The 25,651-nt window shown below is 44.6% G+C and overlaps 1 protein-coding gene across 3 annotated transcripts in view; it reads right to left on the reverse strand.

The window, feature by feature from the left end:
• Nucleotides 1–25,651, reverse strand: part of ammecr1 (AMMECR nuclear protein 1) — a 100,477-nt gene that overhangs the window by 67,093 nt on the left and 7,733 nt on the right. For all 3 annotated transcript variants that reach the window (XR_010001073.1, XM_062964001.1, XM_062964002.1), the window contains exon 2: nt 14,731–15,280. Coding sequence is in view for 2 of the 3 variants with exons in the window: in XM_062964001.1 (XP_062820071.1) it covers nt 14,731–15,280 (550 nt within the window). In the remaining variant the exon portion in view is untranslated. The remainder of the gene's footprint in view (nt 1–14,730; nt 15,281–25,651) is intronic.

A 25,651-nucleotide genomic window follows, 5' to 3' on the forward strand; every position in this document is an offset into this window, starting at 1 on the left:
CTCCCTGTAATTAGGACTTTATTTTTCTTTTCTTTTTGTTGTATCAACCTAGATGTCAGGACCCAGGCTGCAGAGCACCAATAACCATGCGCAGAGACCAGAATCTAACTAATATCTTTATTAAGGAAATATATAAAGTTAATAAAAACAAGTGTAGAATATAGTTCAGAAGTAGACCTTTCAGGAAAGGTCAAATATAGTCCAGGAAAACAATGTCCAATATGAGATATTAAGGTCCAAAGTTGTAATCCAATAACCGAAACACACACTTTGCCAAGCAAAGTGAGGGGAAATGACAAGGTCCTTTAGTCCATGGAGCTTAATGCAAGGCTGGGGAGCAAACTAGATTCTTGGCAAACAAGGCTTGATTCAAGGCAACAAGAAGCGAGGAGCAAGAACAGGGTCCGTGGCGAAATCCGTGGCGAGGTCCGGGGAACAAGGCAGGGCTGGAACGAGAGCAAGGTCCTGGAAACTGGAGTAGCGTAGTCCACACACAATCTACTCCCGAAGCTGACGAATTGACTCCGCAAGGATTCCTTTGCGGCCAAACACCTATATAGGATCTTGTTTTCCCGCCAAAGAACACTTTCTCTGGGGAACAAGAACGAAACCTATGCTGTGTCCAGATGCATGACTCCTTAAACTTTCCCAAGGGAAACAGACTTAATCATCTAATTGTCTGGCAGCTATCCTGGCGCTCCGGCGAGTCGCCTCCCGAGCGCTTCTATCTTGATTATAATAAAGCTGGCGAGAAAATGGGGGAGATTTCTGCTCAAGGCTTGTTTGGCTGACTTCTTGTGGGCAAACATCCTGCAGCTGCAAGGGCTCCAAATCCGGCAGAAACGGTGGGAAACCCAAGTTTTCCTCTTCATCTGTCACAACAGTACTAGGAACAGGACTACATGGCCCATGAGTCATCACACTATCCCCCTCCTCAAGGCCCCCCTCAAAAATGGGCCCTCTTCCCGAGGTGCGGGGCCGCGGCTTGGCAGGGTAGGCCTGATGGAAGCGGCGGACTAAATCGGGGGCATGGACTGCGGAAGCATCTTCCCAAGAGCGTTCGTCGGGGCCAAAACCCACCCAGTCAATGAGATACTGAAGGCGGCGGCGGTGGAAGCGAGAATCCAAAATGTCCTGAACCTCGAATTCCTCCTCCCCATCCACCAAAACAGGAGTGGGGGCCGGCCGGTCTGCATCGGGGCGTACACCATCCGCCGGAAGGAGCAGGGAGCGATGAAACACTGGATGAATGCGCATAGAGCGTGGAAGTTGAAGTTTGAAAGTCACGGGGTTAAGTTGCGCCACCACTGGATAAGGACCAATGAAACGGGCATCTAGCTTCCGGCAGGGACGGTAAAAAGCGAGTGGACAAAAGAACCCGATCTCCTACCTTGATCTCGGGGCCCGGCTGGCGATGACTGTCAGCGTGGCGTTTATAGTCCTCCTTGGCTTGGTCCAGTTGCTGGAGCAATAGTTGTTGCACCGCTGTGAGTTCTTGTAGCCAGTCCTCCGCTGCGGGGACTTCTGAGGTTTCAATGACAGGAGGAAAGAAACGTGGATGGAAGCCGTAGTTTGCAAAGAACGGGGTTTCCTTAGTTGAAGCCTGGACACCATTGTTGTAGGCAAACTCTGACAGAGATAACAGGGAAGCCCAATTGTCCTGCTGATAGTTTACATAACAGCGAAGGTATTGTTCCAAAGTGGCATTGGTGCGCTCAGTTTGCCCATCTGTTTGAGGATGGTGAGCTGAAGATAAACGAGAGTCTATGCCCAATAGTTTTTGTAGTGCCTTCCAGAAACGAGAGGTGAATTGAGATCCACGGTCTGTGACTAAACTCTTGGGCAATCCATGTAGTCTGAAAACATGCTGAAGGAATAAATCTGCAGTCTCTTTGGCCGTGGGGAGGCCATCGCAGGGAATGAAATGGGCCAATTTGGTAAAAAGGTCCACCACCACTAGGATCGTGGTGAATCCAAGGGAAGGTGGTAGGTCAGTGATAAAATCCGCAGAAATTATTTCCCATGGACGAGATGGAGTAGGAAGGGGATGCAGTAGCCCTGAGGGCTTCTCCCTTCTTGTCTTGGAACGCTGGCATACCGGGCAGGTATTGACATATTTTTCCACATCCTTGCGGATCTTGGGCCACCAGAAATCTCTTAGGATCAAATGCATGGTTTTAAATAGTCCAAAATGCCCTGCTGGCTTGCAGTCATGACACAGGCGAAGAGCCTTTTCTCTGCCTGGTCCTGGAGGGATGTAGACATGATTTCTGTAGCATAGTAATCCATCCTTAAGTGAGAAAGGGAAACGTAGTCCTTGACGAATTTGATCTTGAGCCCAGGCATCCGCCTGTTGACTGGCTCTAATTTCCTGAGCGCAAAGGGGCCCTGGAGTAGAGGGAGTTGATTCAATTGGAGTGGATTTGGTGTTTCCCACTGTGAGCGTGGCAAAGTTCTCGGGCTGCAGCAATTGGGATTCAAAGGTCTCTCTGCGCCCTGCAGCATACTCTGGTTTCCGTGATAGAGCATCTGCTTGCTTGGTCTGAGCTGGGGTTACATAATGGATCTGGAAGTCAAAACGCTCAAAGAATAAAGCCCAGCGCTGCTGCCTCTGATTTAACTTGCGGGCAGTTCTTAGATGCTCTAAATTACGATGGTCAGTATGGACCTCAATGGGAAATTTGGCCCCTTCTAACCAATGTCTCCAATTTTCAAAGGCTGCTTTTATGGCCAAAAGTTCCTTCTCCCAAATAGTGTAATTTCTCTCTGGGGCTGTTAGTTGACGGGAGTAAAAGGCACAAGGATGAAGATGTTCTCCCACTGGTTGCAAGAGTACAGCCCCAATTGCCACATCGGAGGCGTCAGCCTGCACAACAAAAGGGGTTTTAGGATCAGGGTGCTGTAGAATTGGCTGGGACGTGAATAATTTCTTTAGTTGCTGGAACCCTTTCTCTGCTTGCTCCGTCCAGCGGAAAGGCTGTTTTCCACGGATGCAGCTGGTGATTGGGTCAGACCAGCGGGCAAAGTCTGGAATGAACTTGCGGTAGTAGTTCGCGAACCCCAAGAAACGTTGCACCTCTTTCTTGTTGGTTGGCGCCTGCCATTCCAATACTGCTGAAACCTTTGCCGGGTCCATGGAGAGCCCTTGTGGCGAGACACGGTATCCCAGGAAATCAACCTCTTCAAGATCAAAGGCGCATTTTTCCAACTTGGCATATAGTCCATGATCCCGCAAACGTTGTAACACCATTCTGACGTGCTTCTCATGTTCTGATTGTGATCTAGAAAACACCAAAAAATCGTCCAAGTAGATGATCAAGAACCGATCTAGATAGTCCTGAAAGATATCGTTGACAAAGTGCTGGAACGTTGCAGGAGCTCCACATAAACCATAATTCATGACTAGGGACTCGAATAATCCGAATTTGGTCTGGAAGGCGGTTTTCCACTCGTCCCCCTCCCTGATGCGAACTAGATTGTAAGCCCCCCGAAGATCCAGCTTGGTGTAAACCTTGGCCCCTCGAAGCCGGTCTAATAGGTCCGAGATTAAAGGCAGGGGATAGCGGTTCCGCTTCGTGATATTATTCAATGCTCTATAGTCCACAACCAAGCGTAGGTCCCCTGACTTCTTTTTCACAAACATCACCGGGGAAGCAGCTGGGGATTGAGAGGGTCTGATGAATCCCTTGCGAAGATTTGACTCTATGAACTCCCTGAGAGCTTCTTGCTCTGGTTCAGTCAGGGAGTAGAGGTGTCCTCGCGGGATCGGGGCCCCCTCCACCAAGTCAATGGCACAATCATAAGGCCTATGCGGGGGTAGTTTCTCGGCTTCCTTTTCATTGAAAACATCCCAAAAGTCTGTGTATTTCTTGGGCAAGGTGATGATGGATTCAGCGTCTGTGGCATGGCAGACCTTGGCTACAAGACAATGGTTTTGGCAATATTTAGAAGCAAACTGCAGTTCTCTGTTGGTCCAAGAGATGCTGGGGTCGTGGAGTGTCAGCCATGGGATTCCCAAAATCACAGGGAAGTGAGGAACCTCGGTAACAAAAAAGGAAATCTCTTCCATGTGTTCCCTTATCCACATTCTGGTGGGTTCAGACCATTGGCTTACTGGACCTGTCTTTAGGGGGCGGCCATCTATGGCTTGCACCACCCGGGCGTTCTTGAAATCGTGATATTGTAATCCCAGAGAGTCGGCATACTCTCTATCGATGAAATTGTTTGTTGCTCCTGAGTCTATCATGGCATGGATCATGACGGGTCCTTTTTTCGCTGACCACAAGGTGACCACTAGGAGAAATAGGACCCCGGTTGGCGGCTCTTGAGTGGGGTTTCTGACCGGGTTGGCGAGCCTCTCTACGCCCGGTCGCTGGCTTCCCCCGCCGGCTTTGCGCCAGCCGCCTCGGCCATCTCCGTCTCCACGGAGGACGCCGCCGCCAAACGAGCGGCGGGCTTTCTTTTGGCTGGACACTCTCTGGCAAAGTGGCCCCCGTTTCCGCAGTACCAACAGAGGTTTAAACGTTGGCGGCGGGCCTTCTCGGCAACATCTAATCTGGGACGCACATTGCCCCACTGCATCGGCACCTCCTCGCTTTCTCTGGGGTATGGGGCTGGTGGCGGGGGTCTCCACATTGGACGTGGCTGGATGCCGGCGGTAGCGGGAGGTTTTGCTCCAGCTCTTCCACTCTGGCCTCGGAGCCACTGTTTTCTGTTGGCAAGCATGACTTCGGCTCGTAAACATTGGTCAATAAGTCTTTCAAGAGAGTTTGGAGGATCCACCTTGGAGATTTCTTCCAACATCTCGATGTTGAGACCCTCCCGAAACTGTCCTCTGAGGGCTACGTCATTCCAACCGGTGTTTTGGGCCAGCACTCGGAACTCGGCTATGTACTGGGACAAGGGCCTGTCTCCTTGGAGAAGGCGTCGGAGTTTGTGGCCGGCCGCCTCTAAATTGTCCTCGATCCCCCAAGTCGCCTTAAGGTGATTCAGGAAGTTTTGCGCGGAACTTAGGTGTGGGGAGGCTTCATCAAACAGCGCCGTCGCCCAATTGGCCGCTGGCCCGTCTAGGAGACTGTAAATCCACGCCACCTTGATGTCTTCTTGGGGAAATTCGGCATGACGGGCTTCTAGGTATGCCTGGCATTGGCGACGGAAAACATGAACCTTGGAAGCTTCTCCAGAAAACTTGGTTGGTAGCGCCAGGGCAGGGAGACGGGCTCCGCGTTCCTTCAAGCCCCGTATTTCTCCCTCCTGCGTATGGAGTGTATCTCGGATTCTGTCCACTTCATCCTTGGAGATGGTGTAGCTGAGTGGTTGGGCTTCCGCCCCGGTTCCAGTAGACATTCTGGCCTAGGTTAATTGGTGCTTAAGGCGGCGGAGTCAAACTGTCAGGACCCAGGCTGCAGAGCACCAATAACCATGCGCAGAGACCAGAATCTAACTAATATCTTTATTAAGGAAATATATAAAGTTAATAAAAACAAGTGTAGAATATAGTTCAGAAGTAGACCTTTCAGGAAAGGTCAAATATAGTCCAGGAAAACAATGTCCAATATGAGATATTAAGGTCCAAAGTTGTAATCCAATAACCGAAACACACACTTTGCCAAGCAAAGTGAGGGGAAATGACAAGGTCCTTTAGTCCATGGAGCTTAATGCAAGGCTGGGGAGCAAACTAGATTCTTGGCAAACAAGGCTTGATTCAAGGCAACAAGAAGCGAGGAGCAAGAACAGGGTCCGTGGCGAAATCCGTGGCGAGGTCCGGGGAACAAGGCAGGGCTGGAACGAGAGCAAGGTCCTGGAAACTGGAGTAGCGTAGTCCACACACAATCTACTCCCGAAGCTGACGAATTGACTCCGCAAGGATTCCTTTGCGGCCAAACACCTATATAGGATCTTGTTTTCCCACCAAAGAACACTTTCTCTGGGGAACAAGAACGAAACCTATGCTGTGTCCAGATGCATGACTCCTTAAACTTTCCCAAGGGAAACAGACTTAATCATCTAATTGTCTGGCAGCTATCCTGGCGCTCCGGCGAGTCGCCTCCCGAGCGCTTCTATCTTGATTATAATAAAGCCGGCGAGAAAATGGGGGAGATTTCTGCTCAAGGCTTGTTTGGCTGACTTCTTGTGGGCAAACATCCTGCAGCTGCAAGGGCTCCAAATCCGGCAGAAATGGTGGGAAACCCAAGTTTTCCTCTTCATCTGTCACAACAGTACTAGGAACAGGACTACATGGCCCATGAGTCATCACACTAGAGCCGTGGATGATGGGTTGTGTTGTCAAATTTCGAGGTTGGGGGGCCTGTAGTTTTGTTTTTTGTCTGCTGCCCTGATGCCATCACTCTTTTATATATATAGATAGAAGATAGAAGAAACCAAGACTTCAGAATTTCAAAAAGCACCTACTGTGTTTCTAAGGAAATAAAGCCAATTTCTTTGATCACTGGATACATCTTTTCACTGTGGAAGGACTGCTGGAAGAGATTCAACAGCTAAACGAGCTGTCAGAATTTAAGACACAATGTAAGATCACTTCCAGTTGATTTTAACGTGTGAATTTTAACCTGCAATTTATCAGTAAACTTTAATCTGTATTTTACCTGTACAGTGTTCCCTCACTACTTCGCGGTTCACTTTTCGTGGATTCGCTGTTTTGCGGGTTTTCAATAAACTCTAAAAGACTATTATGAATCATAAAAAATTACAATTTACATCCTAAGGAAGGGAGGAAGAAGCAGCCAAAGGGAGATAAAAGGAGCCCAAGTGGCAACGGGAGAAGGAGGTGATTTATCAACACAAGATTGGTTGATAAAGACTTAAAATAGTGTATAACTACTAAAATAATGTATAAATATTAAAATAAATATAGTGTCCCTACTTCACGGATTTTCACTTGTTACAGGTGGTCCTGGAACCTAACCCCCACAGTAAGTGAGGGAACACTGTATACATTTGTTACATATGTTTTAACAGTGTTTTGTTTAATCATAGTGTACCCTGCCTCGTGCCATAAGGAGCGGAGGGCATTATTATTATTAGAAAGGATTAACTGAAATTGAAACAAAGGCAGTGTTTGGAAGAATGGGGAATTATGTTGCTGTCGTTGTTATTGTTGTAATAATTATATGAAAGGATTCAATGAAACTGAAACAAAGGTGGTGTTTGGAAGAATGAAGGGTTATATTATGATTATGATTAAGGATTCATTGAAACTGAAACCAAGGATGGAGAGTTATAGCAAGCCAGCCTTTTTATTGTTCGATAGATATTCCAAAATCAAGGAAGACTGAAGGCCCTGTAATATTTAGGAGTCCCATCTGACTGGATCCTCCGAATGACCAGCTGTCACTGGGGTTGAAGCTGCCAGAGGGAATACTTTACAGTGGAAGCCACATGGCAAGTGGCCATCTGTTTCAATTCTTACTTGAAGCAGAGACGATACTGGAGAGATCATATCCTCAGGAGGCGGCACTGGTTTGAGTGATGACAGGGCTGAGAGGAGTTCCCAGAGCAAGGAATACGTCACCTTGAATCATAAGAGCCAGGGGGGCACTGGTGTAGGAACTAGGACCCTGGAGACCAGGGTTCAAATTTCCTTTTTTCGGCCATGGAAACCCCTTGGTGCCCCTATGTTCCACCATCTCAGCCTCAAAAGAAGGCAAAGGCAACTCGCTTGAAAAACCTTGCCAAGAAAACTATTACTATGTGACTTGAAGGTAGAAAATAACAGTGACGGGAGAAGTGAAAGCACTGATCTCCCCATTTCCAAATAAGATTTCCAAGTACCAAATCATTTTTCCTTCCATCCCTAAATATTAAGCAATGCAGTTGCTTAAAACTTCAGTTGAACATTTTAAAAGAATTTAGGCCTTCAAAGAAAAAGGACGAGGAAAATAATGCAGGGAAAACCATGATGGGAAAGAATGACAAAGCCTGGGGTTGTTTTGGTGTGGTCTGGGGGCAAAATTGCATGAATATCATACTTAGAAAAGGTAAATAAAATGGAAGGGACTTTAGGGTATTGGCAGGGGGTTTTAGGAAAAGCTGAAACTAGGAAACATCTGAAGTAATCCAAAAGAAGAATTGGAGGAACATCTCAAGATGATCATAAGATGGTTGTTTTATTAATTTTAAAAAGCACAGTATGTTTCGACCTGAGCACAGTACTCAAGGGCTAGAAAAAGTATAAAAGTAAAACTCATAAATGCTTGTTTATGTATACTGTTCTATTTTCTTTCTGGGGAGAATCTACATTCAGTCCACCGCTTAGCCAAATTTATTATAAAAGCTGGCCCCGAGAGAGAGCTCACAAAACGGGGTCTCTTGTCAAGGCGATGAATTTACTTAAAATCATTTTGTAATTTAATTTAATCCGATTTTACCAAATTTATTATTTAATCAATATTTAAGCGTCAAAATGTATTTTAGCTAACTATTACAGGAGTGTTTGGATAGGGATTTATGTTTATTGTGTCTTTGCATACTTGTATTTTGCCTTTTATTGTTGATATAGTCAGAGGATTAATTAATAGACAAATATATCTATGTATATACATATAATGGGTTTCAGAGGCTATCAAAATAGGGTCTGTGATGTGCATTTTCCCTCCCTTGATAGAAGACTAATGTGTGTGTCCAAATTGATAAAAAAATCAGAAAAATTAAAAAAAAGGGAAATGTAGAGCACAAGAATTATTAATTGTTTCATTAACCTTTATTTATGTTGTTTCATTAATCCAGCAAAAGGGTTTCAAAAGGCTAAGAGTTGAATAGAAATACTTTGTAAACATATGAAAGCTAAACTGCAGCTCGAGACAAACACACTGAAATTTACAATTTCAGTTATTTTAGTGCTCTTGGGGTTCAGCAACCATTAATTATGTTTAACAATGCATTCCAACAAGTGCAAAAATCAGAAATGGAAAATTCAAATGTACTTCATGTTTTGTCTACAAGTTTTCTGGTATTGGAAGAGAAAAAGCCAGTGAAAGCCAGCCTGCTGGAGTGGTTTGTGTGTCTGGACTATGACTCTGGAGACTAGTCTCTCAGAACTAGACACACAAGGTAAGCATTTTAAGACGCTGCTCGGTGAGTTTTAAACAATGTCTTCAAAAAGGACCCAGACCACACAAAAGATCTCTTCAATATGTGGTTGATTTTCTTCAAAAAGGAGCCCTGACACCTACAGAAAATGCATGTTCCACTTTGCAGACTATGGGGATGTATGCATTAAAAATGCACCCTTGATTCTAGACCCACAAATGTCTATTCTAAATTAATCTGGTGTCTGAAAATACTTTGAATTAGGCACTCGTTTTCCATTGGATGCCTAAATCTAGGTTTTCCCTATAATCAAGACAGGTACTTGAAGGAGGCCATATGGAAGTTCTTCAATAAATGATTCGCCTTCTCAAGGAGATTGCATGTTCAACCTGTGCAGAAAGGTGTAACAGGTTAAAGACGAGAACTACAATCTGCAGGTACTTCTAAATCCAGCTATTACATAGAACCCAGGTGGTACCTCTTCGGATTTGTACTTTTCATCATTTAAGGCTGCTGCACCAACCTCAACTAGTTATGGACAACCTGACGACAGTTATCCCATGACACCCCTTAAAAACTCACTACAGTGTCCCATACACTACAACTCTCATATCTGCAGGGGATACGTTCCTGGACTTTGATTGGAAACATGAAACCACAGATAAATAGTGAACCCTATTGAAGTGAATGACTTTTGGCAGAAGCATACTATAGAATCATATTGGAGGACCTAGAAAATGGCTAGAGAGAACACTTTTCTAGCATTTCTAGGTACTCCAGTGCAACTCTATGGAAACAGAGAGCAAAAAGATAGTTCTCTAGATGAAGCATGTTGCTTTGAAAGAGAGAGCCATGGCTGCCACTGCAGAATAACTGGGGATAATTGGAGGAAGAAAACCTGGCCTGGGTCCTCGGTCAGCTAGAAAACACAGGCTGGGTGACCACACAATGGAGACAAAATGGAGAAAGAGGTTACCAACAGAGAAGGTAAACACAGGTCACCATGTGCAGTGCTTTTATGGGGCAAAAGAGACTGCGGGGGCAGATCGCCTGTGCATTGTGTGCATGAGCAAAGGCATGTGTATGTCAAAGAAAGTTAATTTTAGGGATGGAAAACACATGGTTGGTTCCAACAGAGCTGGTCAATATAGTAAAGGTTTCCAACAAAGGTGGTCAGGAGATGAGAAAAGTCAATAAAAGTAGTTAGGAGGGGGAAACCACTCTTAAAAATAGAGGGGAGGTACTGGATAGTGCTTTCTTAGTGGCAGGATTCAGCCACAGAGAGAAAGCAATTGCTCTTGGATTAAATGTGCATTTATGACTTGGAGAGTCCTTGGGGAGCAGGATATTTTGAATCATTTTGAGAAAAAAGCTTCAAGTATTCCTAACAAAATACACTTTGCTGGCACTTGGTGAATGACTGAAAAACCAATACCATTTCCAGTCGCAACAACTGTTTTTACTCTGAATTTAGAAAACACATACATCTAATGGCCTTATTCCTGGGTTTCTGCATTCTCACTCAAATTGCAACCATTCAACATTCAGCATAAATCTTATTGGGAGAAAGGTGGGATATAAATTAATAAAATAAATAAGCGAATAAGTAAATTGGAAATTTCATAAACACTGAACTGTTAATTAGAAGTCACACTTCATAGCCCCTTCCAAAAACACCTTATTCTTGGCTTCCTGAAGGGACTCCATTCACCTGCACCAACATTGCCACCATTCAACATATATAAGGGTTATGAAACAAAATAGGGGGGGTCAAAAGGAGGGATTAATGAACTTATTGATTAAAGGTCACACTTTGTAGGGATCTCCTTCAACACATTAAAAATCGTACATGCCTTTTCACCCACACTGACACCATTCAACATTAATAAAGATGATCAGAATGGAAATATAAGGGGAAAATGCAGGAGGGGTATTTTTAAATAACCCCCACAAACAAATTCTTTTAGCAGAGGCATTAATTAAATACCAAACTTTGTAGAGATCCCCCAAACAAACAAAAACACATAAATAGTCCATGAACCATTTCTGTCTTCCTAAAAGGTCTCCATGAATCCTCACCAACACTGCCACCATTTAATATTGATTAGGGTTAATAAAAGGGAAATAAAAGGCAGGAGGGGTGCTTCAAAAAGACTCCAATTCCAGTTTTTTAAAAGAGGGGGACTAACTAGAAATCATACTTTGTACTCTTCCCAAAAAAAAAAAAAAAAAACCTCAAACAAGGGCCTTAGTCCTGGCTTCCTGATGGGACTCCATGCCTGTTAACCCACACTGCCACCTTTCAATATAATAAAGATTAATAAACCAAAGTAAAATAAGTGAGAAAAATGATAGGGGGTTCAAAGAGGCCCCCTGAATATCATGTTTTTAAAGGGGGAACTTTGTAGAGACTTTCCCACAAAACACACAAAAATTATTATTCCATGCCTTCCTGAAGGGACTCCATGACTTCTCCTCACCACCACCATCAATAATAATAATAATAATAATAATAATAATAATAATAATAATAATAATAATAACAGCAACAACAAAATATGGCATGAAAAGGCAAGAGACAGGATTTCAAAGAACCCCTCAATATCAGGTTTTGTAAAGATGGGGATTAATGAAATTATTAATGAGAGGTCACACTTTGTAGGAACCTCGCCAAACAAACGAAACAAACAAAAACCATTCCATGGTTTCCTGAATGGACTTCATGTCCCCTCATCCACACTACCACCATTCAAGATAATTAAGGCTTAATAAAATGAAACAAAGGATGTGAGGAAAAGAGAAGTAGGGTTTCAAAGAGCTCCCAAAATCAAGTTTCAGAGGGGATGAATGAATGAAATTATTAGAGGTCACTCTTGGTAGCTCCCCCAAAACACACAGGAGGGTCTCAGTACTGGCTTCTTGATAGGACTCCATGCTTCTTAACCCACACTGCAACCATTCAAGATAAACAGAAATGAAGTGAAGTATGAGAAGAAAAGGGAATCAGGTTTCCTAGAGCCCCCCTCCCCATTTAGCAGGTTTTAGGGGGGATGGATGAAACTGTTAATTAAAGGTCACTCTTTCTAAGAACCCCCCTGCCCCTACCGTCAAACACACAGACATTATCCCAGGGCTTCCTGAAAAGACTCCATGGCCCCTCACCAACACTCATCATCATCATCATCATCATCATCATCATCTTCTTAAAAATTATGTGAGGAAAAGGCAGGAGAAAGGGTTTCAAAGAGACCGCCATATATCAGGCTTTAGGGAGGGGGGGGGGGTTGAATGAAATTGTTAATTAGAGGTCATTCTTTGTAGGGACCCCCCAGTAATAACAATAACAACAACAATGAAATATATAAGGAAAGGGTAGGAGAAAGGGTGTCAAAGAGCCCCCCAATATCAGGTTTTCAAAGGGGGGGTTAGTTACTCAATCTTTGGAGGACACCTCCAACCCCCCACCCCCCAAAAAAATCTTATTCCATGACTTCTTGAAGGAACTCTATGGTCTCTCACTGACAATAATAATAATAATAATAATGAAATATGTGAAGTATGTGAGGAAGAGGCAGGAGAGAGGGTTTCAAATATCCCCCCAACATCAGGCTGTAGGGGGGAAGAATGAATGGTATTATTAACTAGAGATCACTCCTTGTAGGGAACCCCCTCCTCCTCCCTCCCCCAATTATGCCATGGCTTCCTGAAGAGACTCAATTGTCCCTCGTCAACACTAATAATAATAATGAAATATATGAGGAAGAGGCAGGAGAGAGGGTTTCAAAGAGACCCCCAAATATCAAGTTTTAGGGGATGAATTAATGGAAACACCACCACCACCACCACCACCACCAACAACAACAACCTGCCATGGCTTCCTTAAGGGACTCAACTGCCTCTCAGTTGAGTCCCCCAATATAAGGCTTTAGGGGGGATTAATGAAAGTGTTAATTAGAGGTCACTCTTTGTAGGGAATTCCCTTTCTCAAACACACACACGAAAATCATGCCATGGATTCCTGAAGGACTCAACTGCCCTTCATCAACAGTAATGATAATAATAAAAAGGCAGGAGAGAGGATTTCAAAGACACCCCTTAAATCAGGTTTTAGGGAGGAATGAATGAATGGAATCACCAACACTAATGATGTTGATGATGAAATTGTGATATGGCTTTCTGAAGAGACTCAACTGCCCCTCAATTGAGTCCCCCAATATCAGGTTTTAGGGGTGATGAATGAAACTGTTAATTAGAGGTCACTCTTTGTAGGGACCCCCCCTTCGAAAAAACACACACGCCAAAATCATGTTATGGCTTTCTGAAGGGACTCAATTGCCCCTCAATTGAGCTCCCCAATATCAGGTTTTAGGGGGATGAATGAAACTGTTAATTAGAGGTCACTCTGTAGGGAACCCCCCCCCCCCTTCCCAAACACAGAAACACACACCAAAATCATGCCATAGCTTCCTGAAGGGACTCAACTGTCCCTCAGCAACACTAATAATAATGAGGAAAAAGAGAGGCTTTGCAAAGAACCCCCCAATACCAGGTTGGGGGGGGGGGGAGTGGATGAATTAATGGAATCACCAACAGTTCAACACTAATAATATTAGTAATGAAACTGTGCCACGGCTTCCTGAAGGGACTCAATTGCCCCTCAGCAACACTAATAATAGTAATAAAGAAAGAGGCGGGTTTCAAAGAGCCCCCCAATACCAGGTTTGGGTGTTTGTGTGTGTGAATGAATGGAATCACCAACACTAATAATAATTATAATAATAATGAAATTGTGCCATGGCTTCCTGAAGGGACTCAATCGCCCCTCAATTGAGTCAGCCAATATCAGGTCTTAGGGATGATGAACAAAACTGTTAATTTGAGGTCACTCTTTGTAGGGAACCCCCCTTCCCAAACACAGAAACACACACCAAAATCATGCCATGGCTTCCTGGAAGGACTCAATTGCCCCTCACCAACACTGATGATGATAGTAATGATAATAATAATAATAATAATAATAAGTGAGGAAGAGGCAGGAGAGAGTGTTTCAAAGAGCCCCCCAATACCAGATTTCAGGGAGGGGGTGAATGAATGGAATCACCAACACGAATAATAATAATAATAATAATGGAACAGTGCCATAGTTTCCTGATGGGACTCAATTGCCCCTCAATTGAGCTCCCCAATAATAATAATAATAATAATAATAATAATAATAATAATAATCCCCAATATCAGGCTTTAAAGGGGGTTACTGAATGGAATCACCAACACTAATAATAATAGTAATGAAACCGTGCCATGGCTTCCTGAGGGGACTCAATTGCCCCTCACCAACACCAATAATAATATAAATATGTGAGGAAGAGGCAGGAGAGAGGGTTTCAAAGAGCCCCCCAATACCAGATTGTAGGGGAGGGTGAATGAATGGAAACGCCAACACTAACAATAACAGTAATGAAACCGTGCCATGGCTTCCTGAAGGGACTCCATCCACCCTGAGGGGACTGAGAGGGCTGAATACAATGGGAATGTATGAGGAAAGGGCTGGATGGAATGGCGAAGGCCAGAGAGGCCCCTTTGTGAGGAGCGAGAGGGAGGGCGAGGGCGCGTTTCGGTGCGGGCGGGGGAAGCGTGTCCCTCGGCGCGGCCCGTCCGGGCCCTTCCCTGAGGCCTACTCACTAGGGCTCGTTGGTGAAGCGGGGGCTCCTCGGAGGCTGGTAGCCGTAGAGGTGGCAGTAGAGCACGTCGAAGCAGAAGCAGCACATCTCGGCCGACACCACCATCTTCCGGCACCCGGCCCCGGGCGAGGCGAGCAGCGCGGCGGCGGAAGAAGAGGCGGCGGAAGCGGCGGCGGCGGAGGAGGCCGAGGCCGGGGCCCCGCAGCCGGGCGGAGGAGAGGGCCCGGCCAGCGCGCACCCGGGGGAGCCCCCCGCCAGGCCGTTGAGGCGCGGCGCCGGCTCCCCCGAGCAGCGCGACCCCGCTCCGCCGGCCCCGGCCCCGCCCCCGGCCGAGCCCGACGGCGGCGAGCTGGAGAGCTTCTGCTTCTTCACCCCGCAGCAACCCGCCGCCATCTTGGAGGAGCCCGACCCGCCGCCGCTGCTGCCGCCGCCGCCGCAGCAGCGCTTCCGACCCATGGAGGCCGAGGGGGCGGGGCCTGGCGGGCGGGGGGCGGGGCGAGCGCGGCGGGAGGACACGCCCCCGGAGGGGCAGGCCACGCCCCCGGCGCCTCCTGCAAGGGGAGGGGAGGGGGAGAGAGAATGAGAATGGGAAGAGGGAAGGGGAGGGGGAGGGAAGATGGAGGGAACAGGAAAGGAGAGAAGATAGAAGGAGGAAGAAAGAGAATGGGGAGAAAGAGGGAAGGAGGAGGGAGAAGAAGAGAAGGTGGTGGGAAGGAGAGAGAAGGAGGAAAGGGGGATGGGAAGCAGAGGAGGATATGAGAGAAGAAAAGGGGAAGAAGGAGAGAAAAAGGAAAATGGAGGGAAAAGGAAGGTGGAGGAGGAAGGAAAGAAGGCAAAGAGGAGGAGAAGAAGGGGAGAAAGGGGAGGGGGATGGAGGGAAAAGAAAGAAGAAGAGAAAGGCGCAAACAAGATAGAAGGATGAGAAGAGAATGAAATTGGGGGAAGGAAGAAGAGGGAGAGGAAGGAAGGAGAGAAAGGAAATGCAGGAGAGAAGGAGAGGATGGAGGGATGAGAAGAGAAAGGGGTTGTGGACAAGAAGGAGGAGGAAAAAAGAAAGGTGGAGGGAATGGGAAGAAGGGAAGGAAGAGAAAAGGAGAGAAAATATTAGTGCCAGAAAAATATTAGAAAATATTATTTGGCAGAATAACCCCATCCTGCCAAAAGCAGGATAATTGCATTCAAAGCACTTCCAACAGATGGCCATCCAGCCTCTGTTTCAAAGCCTCCAGAGAAGGAACCTCCACCACACTCCGGGGCAGAGAGTTCCACTGCTGAACAGCTCTCTCACACAGTCAGGAAGTTCTTCCTCATGTTCAGGTGGAATCTCCTTTCCTGTAGTTTGAAGCCATTGCTCCGTTGCGTCCTAGTCTCCAGGGAGGCAGAAAACAAGCTTGCTCCTTCCTCCCTATGACTTCCTTCCCCTCACATCTTGATCCATGGCCCTCATCAGGTCTCTTCTCAGCCTTCTCTTCTGCAGGCTAAACATGCCCAGCTCTTTAAGCCATTCCTCATAGGGCTTGTTCTCCAGACCCTTGATCATTTGAGTCGCCCTCTGGACACTTTCCATCTTGTCAACATCTCCCTTCAACTGCGGTGCCCAGAATTGGATACAGTATTCCAGGAGTGGTCTGACCAAGGCAGAATAGAGGGGGAGCAGGACTTCCCTTGATCTAGACATTAGACTCCTGTTTATGCAGGCCAAAATCCCATTGGCTTTTTTTGCTGCCGCATCACATTGCTGGCTCATGTTCACCTTCCTGTCCTCAAGGACTCCAAGATCTTTTTCCCACCTCCTGCTGTTGAGCTCGGCATCGTCCCCCATTCTGTATCTTTGCATTTCATTTTTTTTCTGCCTAAGTGGAGTAGCTTGCATTTGTCCCTGTTGAACTTCATTGTGTTAGTTTTGACCAATCATCTCTCTAATCTGTTAAGATCGTTTTGAATTCTGCTCCTGTCTTCTGGAGTATCAGCTATCCTTCCCAATTTGGTGTCATCTGCAAACTTGATGATCATGCCTTCTAACCCTTCATCTAAGCCATTAATAAAGATGTGGAACAGAACTGAGCCCAGAATGGAACCCTGCTTATGGCACTCCACTCGGCACTTCTTTCCAGGATGAAAAAGAAGCATTGGTGAGCACCTGTTGGGTTCGTTTGCTTAGCCAATTACAGATCCACCTAATGGTAGTTTTGTCTAGCTCACATTGAACTACCTTGTTTGCCAGAAGGTCATGGGGGACCTTGTTGAAAGCCTTTCTGAAACCCAGATATACTACAGCAGGGGCCCTCATTTATAATATAATATTTTTATATCAGTTTTAATAATATAATATATTGTATATACATATAATATTGATAAGAATATTATCATTTTATACAATATAATACTAACAATAATACCATATAATAATATTAATTATATGTTATATATTACATATAATATTACAGTATAGTGGTATAGTTCAATATAGTATAATGCTAATATTGTGCTATGCTAATAATATATTGTATGTACATACAGCTGCTCTGAGTTCCCTTTGGGGTGAGAAGAGTGGGATATAAATGTAGTAAATAAATGTAGTAAATGAATCAATAAATAATTTTGGACTTAGGCTCACCCAAAGTCTGAAATGACTTGAAGCACACAACAACAACAACAACAACAATCCTAATTAACCTGACTATCTAATTGGCCAGAAGCAGGCCCACACTTCCTACTGAAATCCTGATAGGTTTATGTTGGTTAAAATTATTTTCATTTTTAAATATTGTATTATTTTTTCATTGTTGTTGTTGTTGTTTTGCACTACAAATAAGATATGTGCAGTGTTCATAGGAATTTGTTCGTTTTCCCCCCCCAAATGATAATTTGGCCCCTCAACAGTCTGAAGGATTGTAGACCGGTCCTCTGCTCAAAAAGTTTGAGGACCCCTGTACTACAGTCATGTCATTCCCTGCATCTACATAGCTAGTAACTATAAAAAAGAGATCAAATTAGTCTGGCATGACTTGTTTTAAATAAATCCATGCTGACTATTAGTAATGACCACATTGATTTTTTTTTATAAAAAAAATCCCAGGTATGGAGTCCCACATTGCTGCTAAGTCTCCTTTCCTAACCATCCCACGGATCTGAAAAAAAAATGCCCTACTAAATAATTCACATGACCTGAGTTGGCTTGAAGCAGGAGATGAAATAAATAAGTCTGAGTCAGCAAGGCAGAGCCAAGGAGTCTCCCGTAAAACACAGCGAGAGAGAGAGAGAGAGAGAGAGAGAGAGAGAGATTCAAAATGCAGCCGCCCTGCCTGCCTGATAATTGTGGTCTGTCGCCATCCCATAAATGCCATCCCAGAGAAAGGATGAGACAGACGCTGCTTTCCCTGGTATCAGACAGCCTCTCACAACTCTTTATTTGTTGGCATGCAGAAACCTATTTTAGGAACCGCTTCCTACTATTATACAGCCCACTACATATCTTATGGCTGTGCGCCGAGAGCGAGAATCAGCATGGAGTGCATCGACACTGTAGAATTAATGCTGTTTGACATCACTGTAAAATGCTATAGGTTCATGAGATTTATCATTTGGGGAGGCACTGGCACTCTGGCAGAGAGGGCTAAGGACCTTGCAAATATACAGCTCCCAGGATTCTATACATTCAGGCATGGCAGTTAAAATGGTGTCAAACTGCACTCATTCTAGATGCATCCATGGCCGTGGATCTTAAATGTATGTCATCTCCTCTTGCTATGGCTGTAAAATGGAGAATAAAAACAATGCTTTATTTATATCCCGCCACCATCTTGCCAGAGCGACTTAGATTGCTTGTTTGGATAGCTCAAGTTGTTTTTGAGCTATCCAAAGTGCTGAATATATTTTGCCGATAGAGTCTAGCCCTTTGGCTCGCTCCTTTAAAGATCGGACTAAAACCCAGAGTGGAATAAACAGCCCACTAACCTGAAGGCCCTAATCACAATTCATATTATACTATCAAAGTTTACACTAATATATTTTCCTTTGCTTCCACTCTTTTACCATTGCAGCCATGCATTGAAGTGTATAGTCAGGCCTCCACATCCACCGAGGTCAGAGGCACAGGACCACCACAAAAGACACACTGTCTCTTTTGTCTTGCATCAAAGACAAATGTTGGATTTCTTATCAACAGCATCCAAAAAAGCGCACTCAGTTATACATAAGGGGAGCACTTCAAGCACCATGGCATTAGAAATGGTGGAACAGTAAGCATGCAAATTAATTCAGTTTTCTTTCCCATTCCTGGTCCCATTGGCTTCTTTGCAGCACACGGAAAAATACTTTTCAGTTCACTCCAATCAGTACTGCAGATTCCAATAGCACTGCTATTGGATGTTTTGTTCCCAAATGTTTTGCACAAATTATTTTAAAGCCCTTATGAGAATAATGTCCATGTTCATTATTAATCTTGTTGGTGCCCCCGGTGGCATAGTGGATTAAAGCCTTGTGACTTGAAGGTTGGGTTGCTGATCTGAAAGCTGCCAAGTTCGAATCCCACCCGGGGAGAGCACGGATGAGCTCCCTCTATCAGCTCCAGCTCCATGCAGGGACATGAGAGAAGCCTCCCATAAGGATGATAAAAACATCAAAACATCCAGGCGTCCCCTGGGCAATGTCCTTGCAGACAGCCAATTCTCTCACACCAGAAGCGACTTGCAGTTTCTCAAGTCGCTCCTGACACACACACACACACACACAAACCCACAAAAGAGGGGAAAATGCAAGTAACAAAATTTCAGGAGAACATCTCTTTAGGAATATCTAGTTTCCCCAAAATATGGTCTTCTATAAATGCTGTTCCAGAATAAAATCTTGCTCTTTCTTAAAAGCAATCTGATGCATCCAAGGTTCACTCTGAACAAGGACCCCAAAGGGTTAATATCTACTGTGTGTACACACCCGCGCGCACACACACACACACACACACACACACACACACGGTGGAGGGTGGGGAGAGGGGAGAGAGAGAAACATACAGACATAGTGACTCACTCCTCACCGAAACAGCCACAAGGGAGTGAAACCTGGCAGCTGTTTAAACACAGGGCAAAATGATTGAAGACCAGGAGTGCAGCTAATGTATATTCTGGTTCATAATGGGATGAGAAAAGTTGTAAAGGGAAAATTTGAAAGTAGTTATCCAAGTCATAATATCATGAGTAATAGTCTTACAAAGCCTTTAGGTGCTGGGGCCTCTTCAAACTCCCAACTACCATGATTCCAAAAAATTGAGCCATGGCAGTTAAAAGGATGTCAAACTGACAGGTGATAGAGTCTTTGATTTCCTGTGAAGTTTCAAATCCATGGGTGCTCAATTCCCATTATATGCAATGGCATAGGAAAATGGATAACAGTGGTCCTTTATAACAGTGGTCCTCAAGAACTAAATGGTCCACAACCCCACTGTTACTACACCATTGCAACAAGAGCGAATCCCCTCTTATAGTTTTAAGGCAACGGGATATTGTAGGGGAGAGGGTGACTATCCATGAACTATGAGACAACAGGCTCCTGACTGCCGCTTCTCCTCCTCCTCTCTCCCCCTGAATGGAGCCGTTCTATGTGGTGCCTGGAAGTAGGGGTGTCTTTGTTTTTAATTCCTGTTCCTGGGGTGATTTAGGGTGCTGATTCAGAAAATTGCATTGGATAGACTTTAGATAATTAAATACGGTTTTTTGTGGGCATGCAGATAGCGACTACTGGATGGCATATGTTCTGTGTCAATGTAGAGAACTGATGTTGTCTATCCAGTGCAATTTTCTGAATCAGCATCCCAGATAACCAAACCGAATCTAAAGTTGATCAAAAACTGATTTGTAATCCTTTTGGTACTAATGTTGGAGAGTGGTCCCTGGTTAAAAAAAAAAAATTGGGAACCACTGCTTTATATCAAATACGGAAAAAAAAACCCAACGTTTACTTTTTGGATATTTTTTTTATTATTTCCAAGCTATAAATGGTAGAATCCATGGGTGCCAATTCTGTGGATACAGAAAGCCAACTATAGATGGACTATGATAGAGAAAGCATAAAAAAGATAGCTAAATAGACAGGTAATAGACAGATTTGCTGCTGAAATAATGTCCTCTTCTTATTCTGCAAAATCTATCTGCAAATTTCTCAGAATAGTAAAAGTATTTGGTCACCCTGTGTCAAGACCCAGGCTACAGAACACCAATAACCATGCGCAGAGGCCAGATTCTATCTAATATCTTTATTAAAGGAATATATAAAGTCAATAAAAACAAGTGAAGAATATAGTTCAGAAGTAGACCTTTCAGGAAAGGTCAAATATAGTCCAGGAAAATAATGTCCAATATGTGATATTAGAGTCCAAAGTTATAATCCATTAACCGAAACACACATTTTGCCAAGCAATAGTGTGGGGAGATGACAAGGTCTTTTAGTCCATTGAAGCTTGACAACAAGGCTGGAGAACAAACTAGATTCTTGGCAAAACAAGACTTGATACGAGGCAAACAAGAAGCAAGAACAAGGTCCGTGGCGAGGTCCGCGGTCAAACGTGAAACAAGGCAGGCTTGGAACTTGGTCCGGGAAACAAGGAACTGGGATTACTAAGTCCACACACGATCCCACTCCTCAAGCTGACGAATTGACTCCGCAAGGTTTCCTTTGCGGCAAAACACCTAAATAGGGTCTCGTTTCCCGCCAGAAGAACCCTTTCCCTGGAGAACGAGAAGTGAAACTCAACTCCGTCCAGATGCATGACTCCTTAGAATTTCCCAAGGGAAGCAGACCTAATCTGCCAATTGTTTGGCTGCGATTCTGAGACTCCGGCGATTAGCCTCCCTAGCTCCTCTATCTCTATTATAATTGTCTTTTCGGGAAAACGGGGGAGAATTCTGCCCAAGGCTTGTTTGGCTGACTTCTTGAGGGCAAACATCCTCCAGGTGCAGGGGCTCCGATTCTGGCTGAACCGGTGGAAATCCCATGTTTTCCTCTTCGTCTGCCACAATAGTACTAGGAACGGGACTACAAGGCCCATGAGTCATCACACCCTGCCTTTTCTTCTTAAACCATTATTTTTTTCAGTTTGAATATTTGTACAATGGCCTTCTCTTTTGCTTTCTTTGGCCCTTTCTTTCCCCTTCTGCTTTAGTTAGCTGGCACATTTGGGCATCAGAAGAGTCCTGTCTTGAACAAAGTCGGTATGAACATCAACGTGTGTTTCTTCAAACCAAGGAACAAAGGCTAGCCATGCATTGGGAATAAATGAATTTAATTTATATCCAATTTGTCCAGCCCTGAGCAGCAAACACTGCGGCTTTTCTTGCCTTCAGTTTTACAATTAGCCTCTGATTCACCCTGAGGTTCATTTTCTGTTGTAAAATGATGAAGGAACTAGAGCTGACATTGGATTATTTGGGGAAGAAAAAATAGAATAAGGACGGCAATTGGGTGCCTCTAAAGAGAAGAGTCAAGCCATTATTCAGCATGTAATTTTGCCAGAGATTGAAAGTGTCAACTGTTTGCTCCTGTTGAGATTATCACAAGACTATTGAATGATTTAGAATCATAGAATCTTAGAGTTGGAAGAGACCTCATGAGCCATCCAGTCCAACCCCCTGCCAAGAAGCAGGAAATCACATTGAAAGCACCCCCGACAGATGGCCATCCAGCCTCTGCTTAAAAGCCTGCAAAGAAGGAGCCTCCACCACACTCTGGGGCAGAGAGTTCCACTGCTGAACAGCTCTCACAGTGAGGACGTTCTTCCTGATGTTCAGGTGGAATCTCTTTCCTGTAGTTTGAAGCCATTGTTCTGCATCCTAGTCTCCAGGACTTCCCTTGCAATCTGCAATTTCACACTGATGTACTAGTAAGGGTGCATTCTACATTGTAGAATGAATGCCGTTTGACACCATTTGAACTGCTGTGGCTTTATGCTGTGGAATCATGGGAATTGTAGTTTGACATGGCTTTTAGCCTTCTCTGCTAAAGAGAGCTGGTACCTCTCCAAATTGCAATTCCCAGGATTCTATAGCCTTGAGCTTAGGTAATTCAAAGGGTGTCAATCTGCATTCATTCTCACTGTAGACACTATTACACACACACAAACATAGAATCCTAGAATTGGAAGAGACCTTGTGGGCTATCCAGTCCAACCCCCTGCCAAGAAGCAGGAAAATCACATTCAAAGCACTCCTGACAGATGGCCAAACCTTAATGAAGGAAAGCAAACCATATCATGACTGGCCAAGGAACCTCAGAGCTTGTTAATGATAATAAAAGTTACAAAAGTGGAAAGAAGCTGCCACAGTTTGCTTTTACCTGGCGCTACTGGGAAGAATGGGCCAAACTCTGCCTCTTCCTTTTCTCTTTTTCCTGCTGGGTTCAGTGAAAGCAAACTACTTGAATTCGGTTTGCAGTGACTGATGTAAGCTGACTAAAAAGGGTGAAGTGAGAAGGAAACCGGGACATTTTAAAAACAGCTGTAAATGTGGGAAGCGAGGGGATTAACCTGGGAGGACTGACTAATATATGATCCTATTGTTAGTCTCAAAAACGGTTTAATCCATTGGATTTACTAATGTGTTGATTCATCATTCAGCAACAGACCCCATCTGATTTTGGAAGCTAAGCAGGGTGAGCCCTGGTAACTACTTGGGTAGTAGATGGTCAAGGAATGCCAAGTGCTGTATGATGTACTTTAGAGGAAGGAACCAGCAAAGCCACATCTGGGTATCCCTTGCTTATGAAATCCCCATTAAGTTTATGGGTTTGCCAGAAGAACTGAGTTTCATTTAACCATGGAGCATATTGCTCATTTAATTCTGGAATAGAGTTTGAAGGCACTTGAAATCAAGCACTTTGCAACTATTCAGGGCCTCATCTCTGCTGTCATATAATGCATTTTGAAACGGCATTATACAGTAGTGTAGATTCCTATGATGCCGTCCAACTGCATTGCGCTGCATTATGTGACACACTGCACTTTCAAACTGATGGGCCCCAGAAGGACCAAAAGCACACCATGCAGGGTATGTCAGTTTGTGCCACTTAGATTTACTGCCCTAGTCAATGAAAATGAAGGAGCAGGCCTGTTTTCAGCAGCCAGGGCTTTAATTAAAGTCCTGTGGCATCCATAGAAATAAACCTTGGCATCAATTCCCCTTTAATTTGTTTTCTTTACATTTCTGTTTGCTTTGCAGGCTGAAGGAGTGAGGAATTATAATGAGAAGAGGAGCTGAAGAAGGTATTGTAAGAGACAGGTGCTTCATAGCCACTTGGGATCTTCCCTGAGCTGTTTGTTATTCCAGGATGGTGCTTTATGCACTTAATTAATGTGTTTGTTGAATGGCCTCAATTGCACTACTCCCTTTTCCAGTTTATTGACTTGAGGAAACCTTACCTGCATTATTTCGCACCTTCTTAGCTTATCCTCAGCAATGTCTTTACTTCCTTTTACATTGAGCGTCCAACATGTAGTCCAATGTGGTTGAACTACAGCTCCCATGTTGGGAATTGCGGTGTCTTAACGTCATCATTGGCCTAAGTCCAATTACTAGTCTCACTTGAATCAATGAGACTGAATTAGATGGGATGATGGGAGTTTGGTACCAGTCGAACTGCTGTGGCCTTCTCTGCCAAGGAGTGCCAAACTACAACTCCCAACATCCCATAGCATTGAGCCATGGCAGTGAAGATGGGGTTACAACATCGCCTGAGCTCTGCGAGTGCAGCATTTCTCTGAATGAAGCAGAGAGTGTTTGAGGATTGAGACATTTGTAGGGATACCAAGGTGCTTGCTTATAAAGCTGTTGTCCTCTCAACCCTGTCTATATGCCTGCGAAACGTGAACTGTCTACAGATGCCACACTCAACTCTTGGAAAGATTCAGTTGACTCCGAAAAATCCTGCAAATCTCTTGGGAAGACAGGCAGACAAATGTCAGCGTGCTGGAAGAAGCAAAGAACACCAGCATGAAAGTGATGCTCCTACGCCATCACCTCCACTGGACTGACCATGTTGTCCGAATGCCTGATCACCATCTCCCAAAGCAGTTACTATATTCCCAACTCAAGAACGGGAAACGTAATGTTGGTGGACAGGAAAAGAGATTTAAAGACGGGCTCAAAGCCAACCTTAAAAACTGTGGCATAGACACCGAGAACTGGGAAGCCTTAGCCCTTGAGTGCTCTAACTGGAGGTCAGTTGTGACCAGCAGTGCTGCAGAATTTGAAGGTGCACGGATGGAAGGCTTAAGGGAGAAATGTGCCAAGAGGAAGACATGTCAAGCCAACCCTGACCGGCAAACCAATGCCTTCACTTCGGAAGAACATGTGGGTCAAGAATAGGTCTCCACAGCCACCTACGCATCCACCGCCAAGACACTACACATGGAGGACCATTATCCTCTAGCTACAAGCGATCACCTAACTAAAAATAAAGTAAGGAGGTCGGTCAAACGCTGTTCATCCTGCAGTGTAGATGCAAGTTGGCTCTTCTGCAGCTCCAGACCCATGAGGTCTTTCCTTTATAGTTGCTGGAATATTCCCATTATAAATAGCTTTCCCTCCTTCTGGGGGGAAATATCTGGGATTGCCCAAAGCATTGGGACTCATGGGGGATTGGTGGCCAGTTGTAAGTACAGAAGTACCAGTAAGATGACACCCGCCGGGGCCAACACACATTCCCTTGACTGGGATCGACTTGCTCTGCTGGTTTTTAATTGTAACCTTGGCGTGTGAAAAGGAATCACTCCTATTTTTTAAAAATTATGCACTCTCAAGCTTTTTTTCTGTACAGGAAATGACTGCTGACTGCAAGAAGAGACAGTGCCAAAAATAATAACACAAGGGATTCCATTAGGAGGCGTTGTTTGGGGAACAGATTAATCCATAATGACTGGTATCCTGTTGGTGTCA

Source organism: Anolis carolinensis, unplaced genomic scaffold (assembly GCF_035594765.1).
Source record: "Anolis carolinensis isolate JA03-04 unplaced genomic scaffold, rAnoCar3.1.pri scaffold_12, whole genome shotgun sequence".
Classification (NCBI taxonomy): domain Eukaryota; kingdom Metazoa; phylum Chordata; class Lepidosauria; order Squamata; family Dactyloidae; genus Anolis; species Anolis carolinensis.